At 36.1% G+C, this 18,743-nt stretch overlaps 1 protein-coding gene across 3 annotated transcripts in view; it reads left to right on the top strand.

Annotated features, from left to right (window-relative positions):
- Positions 1-18,168, top strand: part of IFIH1 (interferon induced with helicase C domain 1) — a 56,727-nt gene extending 38,559 nt beyond the window's left edge. The window contains exons 6-16 of one of the 3 annotated variants that reach the window (XM_040475200.1): positions 560-770; positions 1,663-1,880; positions 3,396-3,512; positions 5,456-5,579; positions 6,086-6,364; positions 6,959-7,218; positions 9,791-9,940; positions 11,642-11,803; positions 15,258-15,448; positions 15,962-16,055; positions 16,154-18,168. In XM_040475200.1, the coding sequence (XP_040331134.1) occupies positions 560-770; positions 1,663-1,880; positions 3,396-3,512; positions 5,456-5,579; positions 6,086-6,364; positions 6,959-7,218; positions 9,791-9,940; positions 11,642-11,803; positions 15,258-15,448; positions 15,962-16,055; positions 16,154-16,333 (1,986 nt within the window). In that variant the 3' untranslated portion in view covers positions 16,334-18,168. The remainder of the gene's footprint in view (positions 1-559; positions 771-1,662; positions 1,881-3,395; positions 3,513-5,455; positions 5,580-6,085; positions 6,365-6,958; positions 7,219-9,790; positions 9,941-11,641; positions 11,804-15,257; positions 15,449-15,961; positions 16,056-16,153) is intronic. The other 2 variants (XM_040475201.1, XM_040475202.1) reach the window with 2 other exon arrangements.
- Positions 18,169-18,743: the final 575 nt, after the last annotated feature.

Genomic DNA, 18,743 nt, shown 5'->3' with positions numbered 1-18,743 from the left:
CAACACTAAACACAACTCATAAGGTCCTATGAACTATAGTAAATTTAAAATATTCTGTGTGGTATTCACAACCCTTTATAGCTTGGCCCTGATCTATGAATTCAAGATTTATTTCTTATCCAGCCTTGGTTTTCATTTATCTCGTCATTGACTCATGGCCTACTTGATTAGAATTCCTTCTAAACCTTTCTTTTGAGCAGTCATTTGCTTCTGCCTCTTTGCTGTCACTTTGTATATATTTCTATGAGAGAATTATTATATTGTGTTTTAATAAGTTGTGCTTTTTTGTTGGTTAGTCTTAGTCTATGTGCTTAGCTAGACTGTTCCTTGAAGTTGTCAGCCATATCTTAAACATTTTGTGTCTCAGATACAATGCCTACACCTAATAGGCGTTCAGTAAATGCTTACTGACAAATTGGATAGGTCTTTATGCTTAATTAACTGATAATGTAAACACCTCTGATAATGCTTGACACATAGTAGGCCTTTGATCAATACTCCTTTTGCTTTGACCATGCTCTCTCTCTCTCTCTTTTTTTTAATTTTGGCATTTTTAAAGGTACCACTAGTTGAACAGCTCTTCCGCAAAGAGTTTGAACCATTTTTGAAGAAATGGTATCATACTATTGGATTAAGTGGTGATACCCAATTGAAAATCTCATTTCCAGAAGTTGTCAAAACCTATGATGTTATCATCAGTACAGCCCAAATCCTTGAAAACTCCCTTTTAAACTCAGAAATAGGAGAAGATGATGGTGTCCAGTTGTCAGGTTGGTTGAAGTGTTTGTATTTTGGTAAAAGAAGAATTAGTAGTAATATCAATGATAGTAACAGAGGCTGTATTTGTTAAATAATCTTCAAAATGCTGATTTAAAAGAGTATCTCTGATTTAGATTGTCTTTCATTGCTTAAGTTTTCATTAAACTCTTCTACTTTCTTGGGGAAAAGTACAAAGATTTTGGTATATTTTTAATTAGACCCCTTTATATACATAAGGATACATTATTAAATCAAGCACTCACTGGACTTTCTATTTACTTTTTATTTCTATGTACCAACAAGTTATTTTCATATGCTAATGGATACTGTTAAATCTGCCATGTTTCCGTAGAATAAAATACAGTCCTTTCTATGTTGGGGGAATGGGAAGAAAAAGTGAGAGAAAGGGAAAGAAGTATATATATTCATCATAATAATGATAATAATTAAATTCAATGTTAAAACAAGGCAAAATTATCTCTGTTTAAATGGTATGGTTCTCATTTGCATAAAAAAAGCCTTCAGCCACTTAAAATTAAATGTGTTATTAAAGAACAAAAGTGTAATCCTGATTAATTTAAGTGTAATCCTGATTAATTTGGGAGAATATAGGCAGAGATTGAATTCTGTCCCATAACACTTTGTGCCTTTATAAACTTTCTGAAACGAATCTATTAAATAGGGGCAATATCTAACAGGAATAGTTTCATGATTAATATACATGGACCTCTGGATGTACAGGTTACTGGCATAGTCACATTGCCCTCTTAAAAAGAGGTCTGTGCCAGAATTCTGCTCGAGAAAAGACATCACTATGGCACCTCAGTTTACTAACTTAAAGGTACTTTTCTTCACTATACCTCGCTGGTATGGACAAATGAACCACTTGGATTTTCTTTTAAGACTTTTCCCTCATCGTTATTGATGAATGCCATCACACCAACAAAGAAGCAGTCTATAATAACATCATGAGGCGTTACTTGAAACAGAAGTTGAAAAACAATAAACTCAAGAAAGAATGCAAACCAGTGATTCCCCTACCTCAGATACTAGGACTGACAGCTTCACCAGGTGTTGGAGGAGCCAAAAGGCAAGCTGAAGCCAAAGAACATATTTTAAAAGTAAGCCATTATGTATATAACATAATGTATATGTATATGTATATGTATATGTATATGTATATGTATATGTATATGTTATGTATAACAACAACAACAATAACAGCAACAACAACAAAAACCTAAAGCAAATGCCAGTGCTTCTTGGGCTTTTTGAGTAGATTGAGGTCCACATGCCATGGAGTACATAACAGAAGGTATTTCATGATCATTGATTAAGTTAAATCAATGTGTTTTAGTTAAAATAAATATATTCAATCTTCTACAAAACAGTAATATGCCTTAATTGATTACTATGGCATATAAAAATGTCACAAAAATTATGGAGTGCAGATATAATAAATGAAAAATTGGGGCAAATGAAATACCTAATTTTAAATATCCACTCTTATTGCTAAACTTAATGATCCATTTGATATAGAAATAAGCAATCTATCTCTTTCAAAAAATAAATAAATAAACATTTTAAAACAAAAAATAAAATAAAAGGGGCACCTGGGTGGCTCAGTTGGTTAAGTATCTGATTCTTGATTTTGGCTCAGGTCATGATCTCACCGTCGGTGAGACTGGTAAGATCAAGCCCCACATCAGGCTGTGTGCTGACAGATTCTCTCTGTCCCTCCTTCTGTGCACACACGTGCACTCTCTCTCTCTCTGAAAAAGATAAATAAACATTTAGAAATATGCATAAGTGATGAAAGTTTCTAATTTTCACAATACTCCATGAGTTTAAAAATTGCATATTTTCTTCTGTGCCTTTGTTGTTCTATGTGATTCTCAGATTCTGAGTAATTCAAATTAAATGGGAAAAGGGGGATACAAAAATCTCTGTTCGAAGTTGTACTACTTGTCAGCTGACCCCAAATGGTAACACCACATAAAGTACTATTGTTGATTTCAAATGTTAAATGAATTCAGAGAAACCCAAGGAGTATGTTGGTACTAAAGCAATTGCATTTATATTTTAAGTCCCTTACTTTAAGTTGGACTCAGTAAAATCACGTACAACAGACAGAGGCACAATTATTGGTTCCAAAATACAATTTATTATGGGATTAAGGACTAACATCAGTCTAGATTCAGGCACATCTAGTCTTCAACTGCTCCTAGCTTTACATTGTCCTTTTTATGGGTATAAGAGGGTGGTAATCTGATCCAGGGATGTCAAGATGGCCTTTAAAATGTCTCATATAATATGGTTATCTTATAACCATTCTCTGTTGATCTCTTTTATTTACTATATTGTTTCCATATCAGTTTTTCCAGCTGGCAAATGGAATTTAAGAAAGGAGAATAAATACACTTCTTTTCTGGAATTATCCGCCAACTGATTTAGAAGTTTCTTTTTAGTCTGTTGAGATAAATGTACTGGTTAATCAGATCCACAGTAAAGCAATACTAAAATGCTATATTTAGCAAGTCATGGTACTTATTTATTATATGAAAAAATAATTCTACATTGAATCAATTGAAAAGGAAAACAAAATATTTGAATATTGAAAAAAATCTCTTTTCCAGATATGTGCCAATCTTGATGCATGTACCATTAAAACTGTGAAAGAAAATATAAATCAACTCAAAGGCCAAATAAAAGAGCCATGCAAAAAGTTTGCAATCGCAGATGACACCAGAGAAGTATGTGCTTAAAGTTTTATATTTATTAGATTAATAATACCATACTCAACTGAAACATGCAGAGGTTATTTTATACAAACCGAAGAATATTATCTTAAATTTTTAGCAAAATAACTTAGTTTTATTCTTTTGTATTATTAGATGATAAAGCACTGCTGTGAATTCTCTTGTCCATCCTTTAGTTTACCAGTTTATATGAAGAGATGCCATGGGGATGAGAGTAGAGAGGGTTATATACAAGTAAACTAGAGAGATTACTATAGTTCAGTTTATTCATTTAACTTTCTTGGTGAATTCCAGGACTAGTTTTCTGACATTTCACAGAACAATTTTGTTGCTACCAAATTGCAGTTGGTAATGATAATGGGAATCATTCCTAATTTGCACATTTACTTTCTTAAGAAAACACACGGTACACTCAGTAGTAAAGAAGTAAAATATTTACTTTAATGGTTCCTTTGAAATGAGTATTTTTGCTGATTATAAAAACCAACTGAGTTGTTTTGGATATTATGATCAGTATGTTATGTCAATACTTTCATTTGTAAAATATAAAAAGCATGATAAATTTTAGCTCTATGTACTTGATAATAAGTGTAGTCATTGAAAAGCTACGTCATAGGATGTTAGGATTAAATGATATGAAATATGTATAATAGACAATATTGTGTTTGAAATGTCATAGGCGCTAAACCAGTGTCAGTGACCAATCTCCGTAGATTAATTTTGGTGGAAATTCTGAAGAAAACTACTATCTATTCCAGCTGAACTAGAACATTTGAATATACTTTATTTTCCTTCAGTTTTGTTACTTATTCCCTTTTACTTGATAAATTTAAATGCATGTTTCTACTCATCATCATTGAAAAAAAAAACCCACGACATCCCTAGGATAAATTTTTAAAAGCTGCCATCTTACTTTTTAACTTACTTAATTTGGGAATGCTTTTTATTGAAGTATAACAGACGTACAGGAAAGTACAAATTCATAAATATACAGATTGCTGAATTGTTTTAAAATGAACACATCTGTATAGTCAAAATCTAGACAACATTTTCAACACCCTAAAAGCCCTTATTTCTCCTTCCAGTCACTCATCCCCCAAGGATAACTACTATCCTGACTTCTAACACCAAGATGGGTTTTGACAGATTTTTAACTTTATTTAAAGGAAATCATTTAGTATGCACTCTTCCGGTTTTCTTGTTTTTGTTTTTTAAACTCTCTTAACTTTTTCTTAAATTCATTAGAGGGGTACCTGGATGGCTCAGTGGGTTAGTGTCCAACTTTTGATTTTGGCTCAGGTCCTGATCCCAAGGTCATGGGATCGAGCCCCGCATCAGGCTCCATGCTAGCTCGTGCTTAAGATTCTTTCTCCCACTCTCTCTCTCTCTCTCTTTTTCTCTCTCTCTCTCTTTCTCTCTGTCTCTCTAAAATAAAAAATAATCCAGTTAGTTAACATACAGTGTTATATTAGTTTCAAGTGTACAATATAGTGACTCAACAATTCCATGCATCACCCAGTGCTCATCACAAGTCTCTCTTGACTTTTTATTTTGCTAGAAATCATACCAGTTCTTCAAATGGAAATGTTTCTTAAATTACATCACAATCTCTAAATAATTGGGGTATTGCTTTAACTTACATATTTTAAAATTACTCTTAGCATTCAAATTTCTTATTATTCATTAGTTTTATCTTTGTAAAACTTTTAACATGGGAATTCCAGTGGGGGTGCATGGTGTTGGTGTGTATGTGGCTTAAGGGTGGGTTTCGGATAAGAAAGAAATGTACGAGGAAGTGGTCAGAGATTAACTTGTTTCTTTGTCTCAACAAAGATTATGAACCAAATTTATTATAACATGGAAATTATGTTAACAAAGGTAATGTTATTTCTTTAACAACATAAACATGTAAGAATAAGTGTATAATTTATTTTTAGGATCCATTTAAAGATAAACTTGTAGAAATAATGACCAGGATTCAAAGTTTTTGTGAAATGAGTCCAATGTCAGATTTTGGAACTCAACCCTATGAACAATGGACCATTCAAATGGAAAAAAAAGGTAACTGGGTTTTTGACTTAACACTTCCATGTTTATGCTAAGATTTCACATGATCTATCATATATTCTCAAGCAAGCTGAAAGCAAATGGAATATCAGATGGAATTTCTCTGAAGTAGTACACGGATGTACATGTTCTAATCTCTTATCTACTGATGGAAAGAAGCTCCAATCTACCCATTTTTGTCTTTATTTCCAGAGTCTTTCACTTATTGTATGTTTAACACATTAAGATAAATATTAACGTTTCTGTCTCCAAATGCAAACTGAACTGAAATGTTTTCCATGCTATTCTTCTGAGTCAGCAAGAATCAGGTAGGTGTTCTTGCTGTAACAGAACTCAGATAGCCAGTCCAGGGGTTGAAAGGCTTTAAGAGCTCAAGGCGCATTTTGGGCCTTAACTTGCCCATTTCAAAAACAAGTATCAAAGACATATTCAAGTCCTCAGCACAATTGTAGGGGTGTGTTTTACCATTATTTCACTATGTATAATGTGTTCTTTCACAGCTGCAAGAGAAGGAAATCGCAAAGACCGAGTTTGCGCAGAGCATTTGAGGAAGTACAATGAGGCCCTACAAATTAATGATACAATTCGAACGATTGATGCCTATAATCACCTGGAAGCTTTCTATAATGATGAAAAAGAAAAGAAGTTTGCAGTCCAAGAAGATGATAGCGATGAGAGTGCTGAGGAGGGTAACGATGATGGTAACGAAGATGAGGATGATGACAAGAAGCCTTTGAGAGTGGATAAGACAGATAGATTTCTCATGGATTTATTTATAGGTGAGAATCAATGTGACATTTATGGTGTATGCTCATGCATGTGCCTCTTTGGCATGAGCCCACTGCTTCTCAAAAGCTCCCCAAAAGGCCCTCTTTTAAAAAAAGTGTGTATTTATTTATTTATTTATTTATAGAGAGAGAAAGAGAGAGATACAGAGCGAGAGAGGGGATCCCAAGCAACCTCTGAGCTACTAGTGTAGAGCCTGATATGGGGCTCTATCCCGAGATTCTCAAGATCATGACCTGAGCTGAAACCAAGAGTCCAATGCTTGACCGACTAAGCCAGCCAGGCACCCTCCAAAAGGCCCTCTTAAAATAATCTTTCATTTTGAAAGAAGAAATCCCACCTATATCGGGCCCCTTCTAATTGATGGGTTCAGATTAGCCATTAATTGTGTAATCACGATCAGTCATTCAGCCACCTGGTTTTATTATCAACAAGACTGCAATACATTTATTTATTAAGCTAGCCTCATTGTTAGATATAGCACAAGACTAACTGTAGGTCAACTACGTATCTCAATATCTCATTACATAAAATCTCCCAGTGTAATTATTCACATATTTTATAATCAAACTAATTATTTTTTAAAGAAAACAATAGAATGTTGAAAAAGCTGGCTGAAAACCCAAAACATGAAAATGAGAAGCTGACCAAATTAAGGAACACCATAATGGAACAATACACAAGGACTGAGGAATCAGCCCGAGGAATAATTTTCACAAAAACACGACAGAGTGCATATGCCCTTTCCCAGTGGATTACTGAAAATAAAAAATTTTCTGAAGTTGGCGTCAAAGCCCATCATCTAATTGGAGCTGGACACAGCAGTGAGTTCAAGCCCATGACACAGGTGAAAACATCTCCTGTATTTCTTTCCTCATGTTGTTATTTCTCTTCCCAAATTCATTGTAGTCTTTTTCTTTTTTCATTTGTTCTCTTGACACCCCACAAATAATTTTGTGGGGTGAAACACGTGTTCTTAAGATAAAATGTGAGTTTAATAGCAGTCTAATCTGTGGTATTTGATAAGCTGAACATTGTGTTAGGAGTCACGTTTTTCACATACTTGGAGCAACTTTGGAAATTGAGTTTCCTTTGCAAAAATGATTGACATTTAAACCTAGTAACAAAATGCAAAACTGGTTACAATATCATATCGAGTGGAAAAATCAAATCCCCACCAAAGTATGTACATTATAATTAGAAAAATGTAGAATATGTTTGCATAGGATGAGATCTGTAAGGCAACTTGGAAAAATTAAGACATTTCATGTGTTAAAAGATTTGGGACTATGAGCGATTTTCTTTTCCTTTTAAAGATTTGTTTTGTTTTGTTTTCATTTCATTATACTACTTATCATGTGCACAGTAAAAACCCATGGGAGATTAAAAAAAAGGCACTTGTAGACATTACAAGCATGGATTGTTAGAGTAAAATGTTCTTCTGAAGTCATATTGACTTTGAGTCTTGAGGGACAAGAGGAGACTTGAATTCTGTTATGGTCATCATCATCATTCAGTCCAATGGAGCAAATTATCTGTTTTATTGTTTGCTGAAAAAAAAAATAGTTCTTGAAATTTTACATGATAATGCTCAATATACTCACTACATATACTCAGCTAAAGCTCCCTCTAAAATTTATGCCAGAGAAAGAAAGAACTGTTTTCCTTGGGTAAGGAGCTTACTTCCTCCTTTGTGATGAGAACTAGTTTTCTTAATTTGTTTCCCGTTTGCCTTACCTTTCCAGAAGCTCACAGGTAAAACTCAAGTTCAGTCCCACAGCCTCTGGGTTAATGCTTACAAGTAATACATCTGTATCCTTTTACTCATGTTTTTAAGTTTCTATTGTATTAGCTTTCGTATTATGACTTCAGGTATATGTGGCCTCAGCTCCTCTTTGAAAAGAGGTGAGGTATAAAAGGAAAGTATGTTATCAAGCTACTTTTTGGTCCTAAGTCCTTTCAGATTTGGGGGCTATATACCAAATTACCTTCCTTACATCCTACATCCTCCCCTTGTGAACAGAGTTGGCCTTACTCCTTGGGAGAGGGAGTTGGCATCTACTGTTTCAGGGTTTGATGCTGTGTCTGAAATTCTCATTATTAAAGTACTCTTGAATAGCAGAGATATCTTCTGCTAAAATCCAAAGACATGTAAGCCTTTATCAGTGGACATGAGTGCCAGAGGGAGAAATTCTCAGTGAAGACTGGAGAGAGGCTTTTTGTGCACAATGCTTTAGCATTTAGGAGTCAAATAAAGACACACTGCCTCTAAGAAGAGAAGGAAGGGGATAGGAAAACACACTGCTGGTGTGACATGTTATTTTTGTTTAATGTTTGGGGATAAAAGACAGCATAAACATGCACCAGAGGCAGACTGGACCAACAGCTTTGATAAGAGTAGTTGTGGCAGTAAAACCACCGTGGCCATATGGGGCTGGGTTTATGTTCACCTGCCCCTCCTATGCAAGGGCCAGAGTGCATGTTTTCTTTCTTTTTTTTTCTTTTTAAGTTTATTTATCTATTTTTGAGAGGGGGGAGGGTCTGAGAGAGAGAGAGAGAGAGAGAGAGAGAGAGCCTGACCTGAGGCTTGAACTCACAGACCATGAGATCATGACCTGAACTGAAATCAAGAGTTGGATGCTTAACCCAGGCGCCCCTATTTCTTGTACTAAGAAATTAATATACTCAAAAACTCAAAATTCAGAGTTTTTTCATTTAATTATAGTTTTAGTATTATGTTTTAATAACTTATTATTTCATTTTTATTTAATCTTCTCTTTGAACAGATAACATATTCACATCTTTCAGAATTAATAAGGTTCAGGGCACACGACTCCTCTCCGGTATTCTGGCTCCCTCGCTGGAGGCAGCCAATATTTTCAATTTTTCACATATCCTTCCAGAAATATTCTATAGGTTTCATGCTCGAGTGATTCTTTAAGTGACCAAATGGGGCATAGACTGTATTATTTTCTCTGTGACTCAAAATTCAACAATCTTTAAAAGTGTCACTGCATCTTATTTTCTGAATACTAAAGATTCTGAAGTTAACATAGTAAAGAGCAAAGCCCACTCTAGTTTCTCATTGCCTTATCCTCTCCTCAACTGAAAGCATCTCCTTTTTCCTCCCTCCCAAGTTACCCATCAATTTATTTCCTTGGCAAAAATGATGGTCTTCCCACTTCCAGACTGGATGATGGAAATATTTTTATTATTGTGTGGTAATCCCAGATTGGAAATCAAATGTTGTCTTACCATCATGTCTTTGTTCAATGCCAAAAACAGATGGCAGTGAATCCGTGTATGAGCTAATCCTTTGATTTGCACTGACCAGTTGCAATTTATTATTTCTTCTGCTAATTAGAAGATTATAATGTGTTTAGCATCACAAAATTTAATTTATTAAAATGTTTCTACAGAATGAACAAAAAGAAGTCATTAGTAAATTCCGCACTGGAAAAATAAATCTGCTTATCGCTACCACAGTGGCAGAAGAAGGTCTGGATATTAAAGAATGTAATATTGTTATCCGTTATGGTCTCGTCACTAATGAAATAGCCATGGTCCAGGTACACTTAATACCTCTAATATGTTAAATTTTTATTTTATGTTATTATTTTAATTGTTTTAGCAAAACAGCACAGTTTTAAAATATATCTATTCTTCTAAAAGAGAAATCGGTTCTTATTGTATACAAATACCAACTCATTATATTGCACACCTGAGACGAATACAGTGTTATATGTCAATTACACCTCAATTCAAAAAAAGAAATCTTGAAGAGCTGAATACTCCTGTTTTTGATTCGTATGACAATCAGATAACTGTTGTATTTTTGTTGTTATTTTTAATTTTATTTTTAATGTTTATTTTTTGAGAGAGAGAGAGAGGGAGGGAGGGAAAGAGAGAGAGAGAGAGAGAGAGAGAGAGAGAGAGAGAGAGAGACACGGAGCACAAGCAGGAGAGAGGCAGAGAGAGAGGGAGACGCAGGATCCCAAGCAGGCTTCAGGCTCTGAGCTGTCAGCACAGAGCTCGACTCAGAGCTCCCAACTCATAGACTGAGATCAACCTAAGCTGAAGTTGGACGCTTAACTGACTGAGCCACCCAGGCATCCCAACTGTTGCATTTTTAAACAACTCTTCTTTGGTTGTTATTTCTGTGTCCCAAGACTCTTCAGAAACATGACACTGGCCCCGCCCCATCTGTAAGAGTCAAAAGAGGCCTCTTCATTCCTAGGATGTCTGAGAGCTCCCAGCTGGACTAGGAATCTGAAGTGCAGTGGTCTTAAAAATGTCTGACAAAGCAATATGCACAAACCTTAAGGATCCCTACCATTTCTGCATTCTCCTCCCAATTCTTACAGTTTTTCTGTATGTTTTGAATTTTTCATCATAAAATGTTGAGGGAGGCATAGTTACACATGCAAAACAAAAGTGAAATGTCCTAATTTTCTTTTATCTTTTACCCACACTATTTTAACAATATAATTGTTACCTTTCATTTGCATATATAATACTCTTCCCATAAAATTAACTTAAAATCTTTTTTAAATACATTGAATTGTATCCCTGCATGGGAGACAAGTCAGGAAGACTAAGATAACCAGACAACCATCAAATTAGCAAGTAATTGAATTTCAAGAGTTAATTTGTTGGTGGCTTGTAACACTGAATGCATTTTTCATACAGATATTATAGCTGGTAGTTAGGTTCCTGGGCCAGGCCACAACATTGTCTGTTACTCAAAATGTACATAAATATTACTTTCTAAAGAGGACTACAGAAATTTGTCACCATGTTGAGTCTGTTTTCATGGGGAAATGTGCTCAAAATCCAACATAGATACCAGGAGCAGAAACTGCATTTTCAGTAGTCCTGCTGTCAAGGTCAGAGATGCCCCTTCTTTCCATCTATCCCTCCTACCAGGCCAGAATGCCCTTCCAGTCTAAGTCAATGGTGCCGGTTCCCAGGGTTGAGAGGAGGATCCTGGGAACAAAAAAAGTGGACAGAATGGTCTTGTGCAGTTGAGGGTTTTGAGGGTTGGTGTGGTGACCTAACCATCATCGCTCTAGAACATTGTGTCTGCATTAAAGCACATTTTGAATTTCAAATAACTGATTTTCAAAAAATGGTTAACAGCTAACTTTGCTGAGAATAAAGAAATTACTTGAAGGCTGGCACACTGAGCAATGAATACCATTCCAGACCAAAGATGAGAGTGTGGACAGAAGGCATAGCCATTCGTTTATTTGATTTCTTTATGTTCTCAGGCCCGAGGTCGAGCCAGAGCTGATGAGAGTACCTACGTCCTGGTTGCCCACAGTGGTTCAGGAGTTATTGAACGTGAGATAGTTAATGATTTCCGAGAGAAAATGATGTATAAAGCTATAGACCATGTTCAAAATATGAACCCAGAGGAGTATGCTCATAAGGTATTGTTTTTGGACCTCTCCGAATTTATTTTTCACTTTAAAGTGGCTGCATGTGGTTGCCATTGGTAGCTTTGTGGCTAAGTCTCAAGACAGAAATTGTGCTTGAATTTTAAGTTCCAGTTGGATGAGCTGTACTTAGTCCAGATTCACATACAAAAAGAATCAAGATCCATCATGAGCAGAAATTGTCAGGCCACCGTTCCAATGAAACCAACCATAAATTTTGATGATGTAAATTTAATCTGCCCTTGTTTAGAAAGATTAGTGCAGTTCACCCATTCAAGCCAACCTGGTAATTTCGGTTTCGTTGAATCAGTACAGACACAAATTTTCATTGTAGAAGCATTTATGAAGTGCCTACTCTGTGCCAGGCAATGTTCTAGAAAGAGAGAGCATGGTAGCAAACAGCACGGACCGATCTCTGCCACGTGAAGCTTATACTCTAGAGTATATGTAGTGAGAGCTGTAGAGGAGAAACAAGAAACAAAAATGAAGCAAGAAATATATCACATAAGGATAAATTCTAGAGAATTAGAATAAGACAACATGAAACGAGTCATTAGATGAGTACTTTTTAGATTGGATGTTTGGGGAAAGTCTCTTAGAAATAGAGACATTGAGGTTAGATTTGAATGATAAGAAAATACATAATATGTTATCTAGCTGCATCTCAGTTTACTAATGTAGAGTCATTTGAGCTTCAAGAGGAATGCCGTGAAGGAAGAATGCATTTCTGCAATATTTCAGGAAATCCCCCATACCACTGAATTAAAGACTGTAACTACTATAATAGCAAACAATCCATTTAGAAGAAAATTCACACCCTTGCATATGGGTGTGAATGTTAGTTTCTTAACATTGGAATTGGCTCTACCCTAAATAGAGTTTCACGAAAGGGATGCTTTTAAATTGGTGTGCATTGCTATAACCAACTCCAAGGTTTCCTGGCCAGGTTTCTACACAAACTTATATTTTAAAACCCCTTTACATACAAGGCAAACCAAACATTTGATAATGTCAAATCAAACATCTGTGACCATATAATGCCACCGGAAAGTTAATCAAGTGGATATTTTCAAAGATTGATGTTTCAAGACCAGATGTTTTGGGTAAACTCTAGGCCATCTCTGGAATTTATGAGGCAAATTTTTCCAGATTATATCTACAATAAGATACAGTCTCTTTGGGGGCCCCAGAATCGGCTACCTTTTTAGATTTCCTTTGGCTAAGAGCTCTGCCCTCCTAAAGCTACTCCAGGCTGACAAACTCAGAAAAGGATGGCAGGGGGTACATTTGACTACTATTCTGTGCAGCTCCCTCAGCAGACATCGCTGGTAGACCCCAGCACTCCCTTCTTCTGAGTTAAGAATCCGTATCAACACAATGTTCAGACAGCCACTAGTAAATGGTGAGCCTTGACACAGAAGGTGAGGTCTATTTTCCATGTCATAAACAGAATCTGTACATAACTGATAGCCTGTGAATCAAACTTCTAGAAACAATGTGAAGATTTTAAACATTTTCCCTGGCAATGACCCAACAGCTTTTCCAACTCGTTACATTTTATTTAGACGTTCACTGACTATAGCTTGTACCTCCCATATATTTATGATGCTTTGTTTTCATTTGTTGCCCCTCCAATTCACATTCTTTACTATTTTTCACTATTTTAGAACTAATCCCTTACTAGTCTTTAGTATTTTAACTAATTAATCAGTTAATTAATTTATATATATATATATATATATATATATATATATATATATATATGAGGGAGAGAGAGAATTTAAGCAGACTGTGCTCAGTGTGGAGCCCGACATGGAACTGGATCCCACAACCCTGGGATCATGACTTGAGCCAAAATCAAGAGTCAGGCTCTCAACTGACTGAGCCACCCAGGCGCCCCTATTCTTTACTATTTTAAAACTAATCTTTTAGTTTCTGGTGTCCTGGTTACATACCCATACACTAACTTTGGATTTATTTTTATCTTTTCTGTTGCACCTGTGTTTCTTAATTGCCTGCCATGTACATGATCCCATGCCAAATCATCTTTTATCAGCTCAGTGAATGATAGTATCTTGCAGGAACAACCTAATTAAACTTTCAGGGAACATAATACTTCAATTTTTTATATTGTTATAATAATTTACACATGACACTAGTCTTTGTACTTGTCTGTTTAAACTATTATATGGCCCATGGGCTGCTTACAAGGTTTAGTTCTCCTTTCTGTAGTAAATATGGCTGTCTTGAATCAAAGCCCAAAACAGAGGTGAGAGCCAGAGATGGGCCATTCAGCTTTGCTCATCAGCACTGATAATTTACTTTTACTACAAACTTCCCCTCAGCCTTCAGGAAAACAATGGCATCCTGCACATTTTAATATAAATTTGCTATCTTAAATAAATTATTTAAGAAACAAGTTTTCCTAATGTGAAGTTATGTAGGTGTGAGACCTGACCAGTGCCTTTCTCAAGTTTTGTGTCTCTACATTGTTTCTGTTATGACATAAATTTTGCCACTAGCCACAGGGCCTGGAATACACAGTTAAGGTCTTATTCTCTCATAAAAAAAAAATGTGGATAATCTAGATCCATATGATAGCTCCATCATGTCAAGGAAGCCAAGACCTTTCTCTCTCTTATCTGCCCTCTTAGTATTTGGTTTCTGTTATCCAGGTCAAAGAGAGTTTTTTTTTTTCAAATTTCAACTGTCACATGCTCATTTTAGATGGAAGAAAGAAGAAGATGGAAAAGACAGAAAGTGCAAAATGGCCACTATCTGATACTTGAGCTTTTCTAGAAATTCTACTCAACATCTTATGTCTCACTGGCCACTGGCTTGGAATGTTGTAATGTAGCTGGCATATTTTCACCTGGGATGAAATTATAGTTCTGTTCCCAGGAAGAATGGACTCTGGGTGGGAAACTACTGTTTCTGCCACAAATGTGTAAGGAAGAGATTAAGATAGCAAAGGGTCTAGAAAAGATTAAAGAAATTGGTGGCGGGGGGGGGGTGGCTTATCACAAGTAAGAGAAGACTATTGGTAATGTCATAATAGTGTTTAGGTCTTCAAAGGGATTCCATGTAAAAGAAGGCTTAAACTTATTTTATGACACCGAATTGAAACTAATGGCAAGGGAGAGAGGTGGTAGGATGAGGTGTTATTTTGTTGTTGTTTTGTTTTTGTTTTTTTAATATTACTAAGGACTTTCTCACAGTAGAACTTGTCTAAAATGGAAAAGGTTGCTTTCTGAACACATTTCCATGATTACAGGAAAGGATTATATGCAAAATTCTTTGGAGGCTATCGCCTCATTATTTTTCTTTCTATACTAAGGCCAAGTGTACATTTTTGTAACTATTTAAGATCTCTGAATTCCAGGAGACTTACTTCAGTGAAGCTGTGAAAAAAAAAAAAAGAAACACTGAATTTTTTTTCTCAATGCAGATTTTGGAATTACAGATGCAAAGTATAATGGAAAAGAAAATGAAAATCAAGAGAAGTATCGCAAAGTATTACAAGGAAAACCCATCGTTAATAAATTTCCTCTGCAAAAACTGCAGTGTGGTAGCCTGCTCTGGGGAAGACATCCATGTAATTGAGAAGATGCACCATGTCAACATGACACCAATATTCAAGTAGGTCTGGGAACACTGAATTTTTAGTTTCTGTATAAGAAGTGAAGTAGGTTGTACTGTGCATGTTCTTCCGAAATAGTACAAATGAGGTTCATTATTTTTCAGAACTTCTCCTCCTTTAGCCCCCATATTCTATCCCTATTTCAAATGTGACTTTTTCAAATATATTGCACTGAGGCACGGGGGGAGAAGGGAGAGCCCCAGAGCCATTTTGGTCCAAGGTGCATCAGTCTGGTGTGTAGTCATATTTGTTCTCAAATTTTTGGACAACTTCAGTCTAGTTAAAATAATCTACAGACTTAAAGAGGCCACCAAAAGCAACATGGCCCTTGAGAGATGTATGCGGAAAGGGAGCGTCTACCTGGTGATCTGTGGGGGCAGGAAGGAGAGGGGGATAAGGTGTGGGATATGCATGCAGGTGGCTGAGCTTCAGGTCCAACAGCATGTACCCATAATTTGCATATTTGTCTGTTGCAAATTCTCAGGTATGTTTTTACTCCTTGATAATTTTAGGGAACTCTACATTGTGAGAGAAAACAAAGCTCTACGAAAGAAGTTTGTAGACTATCAAACAAATGGCGAGATTATCTGCAAAATATGTGGCCAAGTGAGTAAAGTGCTGTGAGCTTATGTTTACTTTGGCCACAGGGAATTCTTAATTGGATGTGCATTTAATTTTTCCCCTCACTCTCTTTTGTTTTCTAGGCTTGGGGAACGATGATGGTGCACAAAGGCTTAGATTTTCCTTGTCTCAAAATAAAGAATTTTGTAGTGGTTTTCAAAAATAATTCACCGAAGAAACAATACAAAAAGTGGGTGGAATTACCGATCACGTTTCCTGATCTTGACTATTCAGAATATTGTTTGTTAAGTGATGAGGACTAACATTCGATTTGAGACTCCTTAAAAAATATTATCATCTTAACATTTACTTTGATTTTGATCAGTGTTTTTACTATACTACAGAACTGATGTGAGGATTAATAAAGTCATTGCCTTACTTGGTGTTGAGCTGCATGGAGGAAGATAATGTATTATGCTTTCAAGTATCTATCTTGTTGTTGGGCAGGGGTAAAGAACACCTAGCAGTAATACGCATTAGTATGGAGCATTACGGGACTGTGGAAAGAATGCTAGCATATAAAGGAGGCATCCAAGGTACCGCTATCAGTCCTGTCACACTAATCCTCACGATGAAATTAACCAAATCAGTTCATCTTTCTGAACCAGTGTCCTTATTGGTGAAATCGTCATAATATTATTTACCTTTGCTTTCATTAGCTTTCTACTGCTACACAACAAATTAGCACAAACTTAGTGGCTTAAAACAACAGTCCTTTATTATTACACATGCTCTGTAGGTCAGAGGCCTGGACAGGGTCCTCTGCACAGGGTCTCAGAGACTGAAATCAAGTTATGAAACAAGTGATGTTTTTCATCTGGGTGTACTGGATGAACATTGAATCACTTCCAAGCTCTTTCAAGTTGTTGGCTATCATTTCCTTGAAAATGAAGATGGGGATTCCTGTCTTCTTGCTAGCTGTCCACTGGGGATCGCTCTGAACAGGTAGGGCTGCCCTCATCATGTGACTTGCTCATAGACCTTTTATAGCACAGCTATTTGCTTCTTCAAAGCCAGCAGGACAATCTCTCTCTTGTCTGCTAAGATAAAATCTGAACTGTAATCACAGGAGTGACTATCTCATATTCATAGATCCTGCCCACACTCAAAGTTCAGGGATTTTGAGGGCATATACACCAGCAGACAGAAATCTTGGAGGCCGTCTAAGAATTCTGCCTCTCATACCACTTGCTCAGCTTTTGTGAGTAAGTGATATATGTATTCATATGAAAAGCACTTTGAAAAATATTAAAGCACCATAAAAGGCAAGGTACTATGAAGAAGCAGCATCAGGTAGCTTAAGTCTTAAGTCTTATTTTTTCAGCTTTCCCTCCATAAACACAGGAATGGTGGCTAAGTCCAGACTATTTATTAATACTTGTAAGATTACCTATGTCAGTAGAGATGTCTAGGGTTCACAAAGGATGTTAGCAGGGAGCAGATGCTTGATGTTATTAGAGAAAATATCTACCTCCACTTGTCCCTAACACCAGGTAGAAGGGTAACCTCTCCATGACTGTGATATTTTCAGTTTTTCTGAAGTAAGTATGATTATTTAGAGATAGGCACAAGATGCAGCATTCAGAACATTCTCACAGTAGACAAACAACCTCTTTTGCCATGGAAGAGCCACATGATTGAGACTGATTCACAATTGACCATTTTAACCCACACTTACTCAGATGATCTGCTGCATGGAAAGTGTTACCTTCTGTGACTAAAGAGAAACAAAATGTTGGAGGGAATGAGAAAGAAAATTCTTCTGTGGTTTTGACGGATTAATTAAATTCAGTCTAACATTAGCTTTTCTTAATAAGAACCAAGCAAAGATGAATATTAACCAATGAGAGCTCTTGGGACAAAGAAGATTGTGGCTTTCTTAAAATACTTTTAAAACCTCCAGCTGACTCCATTTAAAGTACTGCTGTCTTCTAGAACATTTTGGAAACTATGCAGGAAACCAAATGCATAAAATAGCTAAATGTACTACTGTAACATATGTAGACTGTTTTTGAGGTGTCAACAAATATCAGGTTTTTTCATCTGTGTTTTCCAGTAAATTTTTTTTTCAATAAAGAAGTGTTATCTTTACCTCAAAGTTTTGAAATACGTGTTCCAAATAGTGTAAAACTTAATATGTGATGGTACCTGAAAACTCAAATTATGATGCATGTAATAATTGTAGCATTTTGATTGATCGTTACCGAACAGTTTAATACTTAGAGTATTTGGATATCATTTACAGGATAGCCTCATGACATGTAGATATCAACCTGGAGTTGGAAGGCCTAGGCCTAGTTTTAGTCCCCATGAAACCTTCAGTTATTTGGGGCACTTTGGGCAACCTCATCTCACAGGTGCTGTGTTTCCTCTCCTGGAAAATGAGAGACTGGATTGAATGGTATTAAAGGTCTCTTACAAGTCTAGCATTACCATACTCTATGCTTCTGGCTCCCTGGTTGCTTTCATTTTAAGACCTTGTCTCATGACTTGTGGTAATATCAGCTGTGGGCTAAATACCTGGCAGGCATATGACACATTTGAAAGTAACTCATATCTGCTAAAGGGCAGTTGCGGGGGTCTCACAGGAAAGGTCCATTGGCTGGAGTCCTGTATCTCGAAGTGGGTTGGAAAGGCCTGAAAGTGTCAGGAGATTTTAGAGCACGCATTCCC

Source organism: Herpailurus yagouaroundi, unplaced genomic scaffold, assembly GCF_014898765.1.
Source record: "Herpailurus yagouaroundi ecotype Mexico unplaced genomic scaffold, PumYag 140, whole genome shotgun sequence".
NCBI lineage: Eukaryota > Metazoa > Chordata > Mammalia > Carnivora > Felidae > Herpailurus > Herpailurus yagouaroundi.
This window is presented reverse-complemented; position numbering and strand designations above follow the sequence as displayed.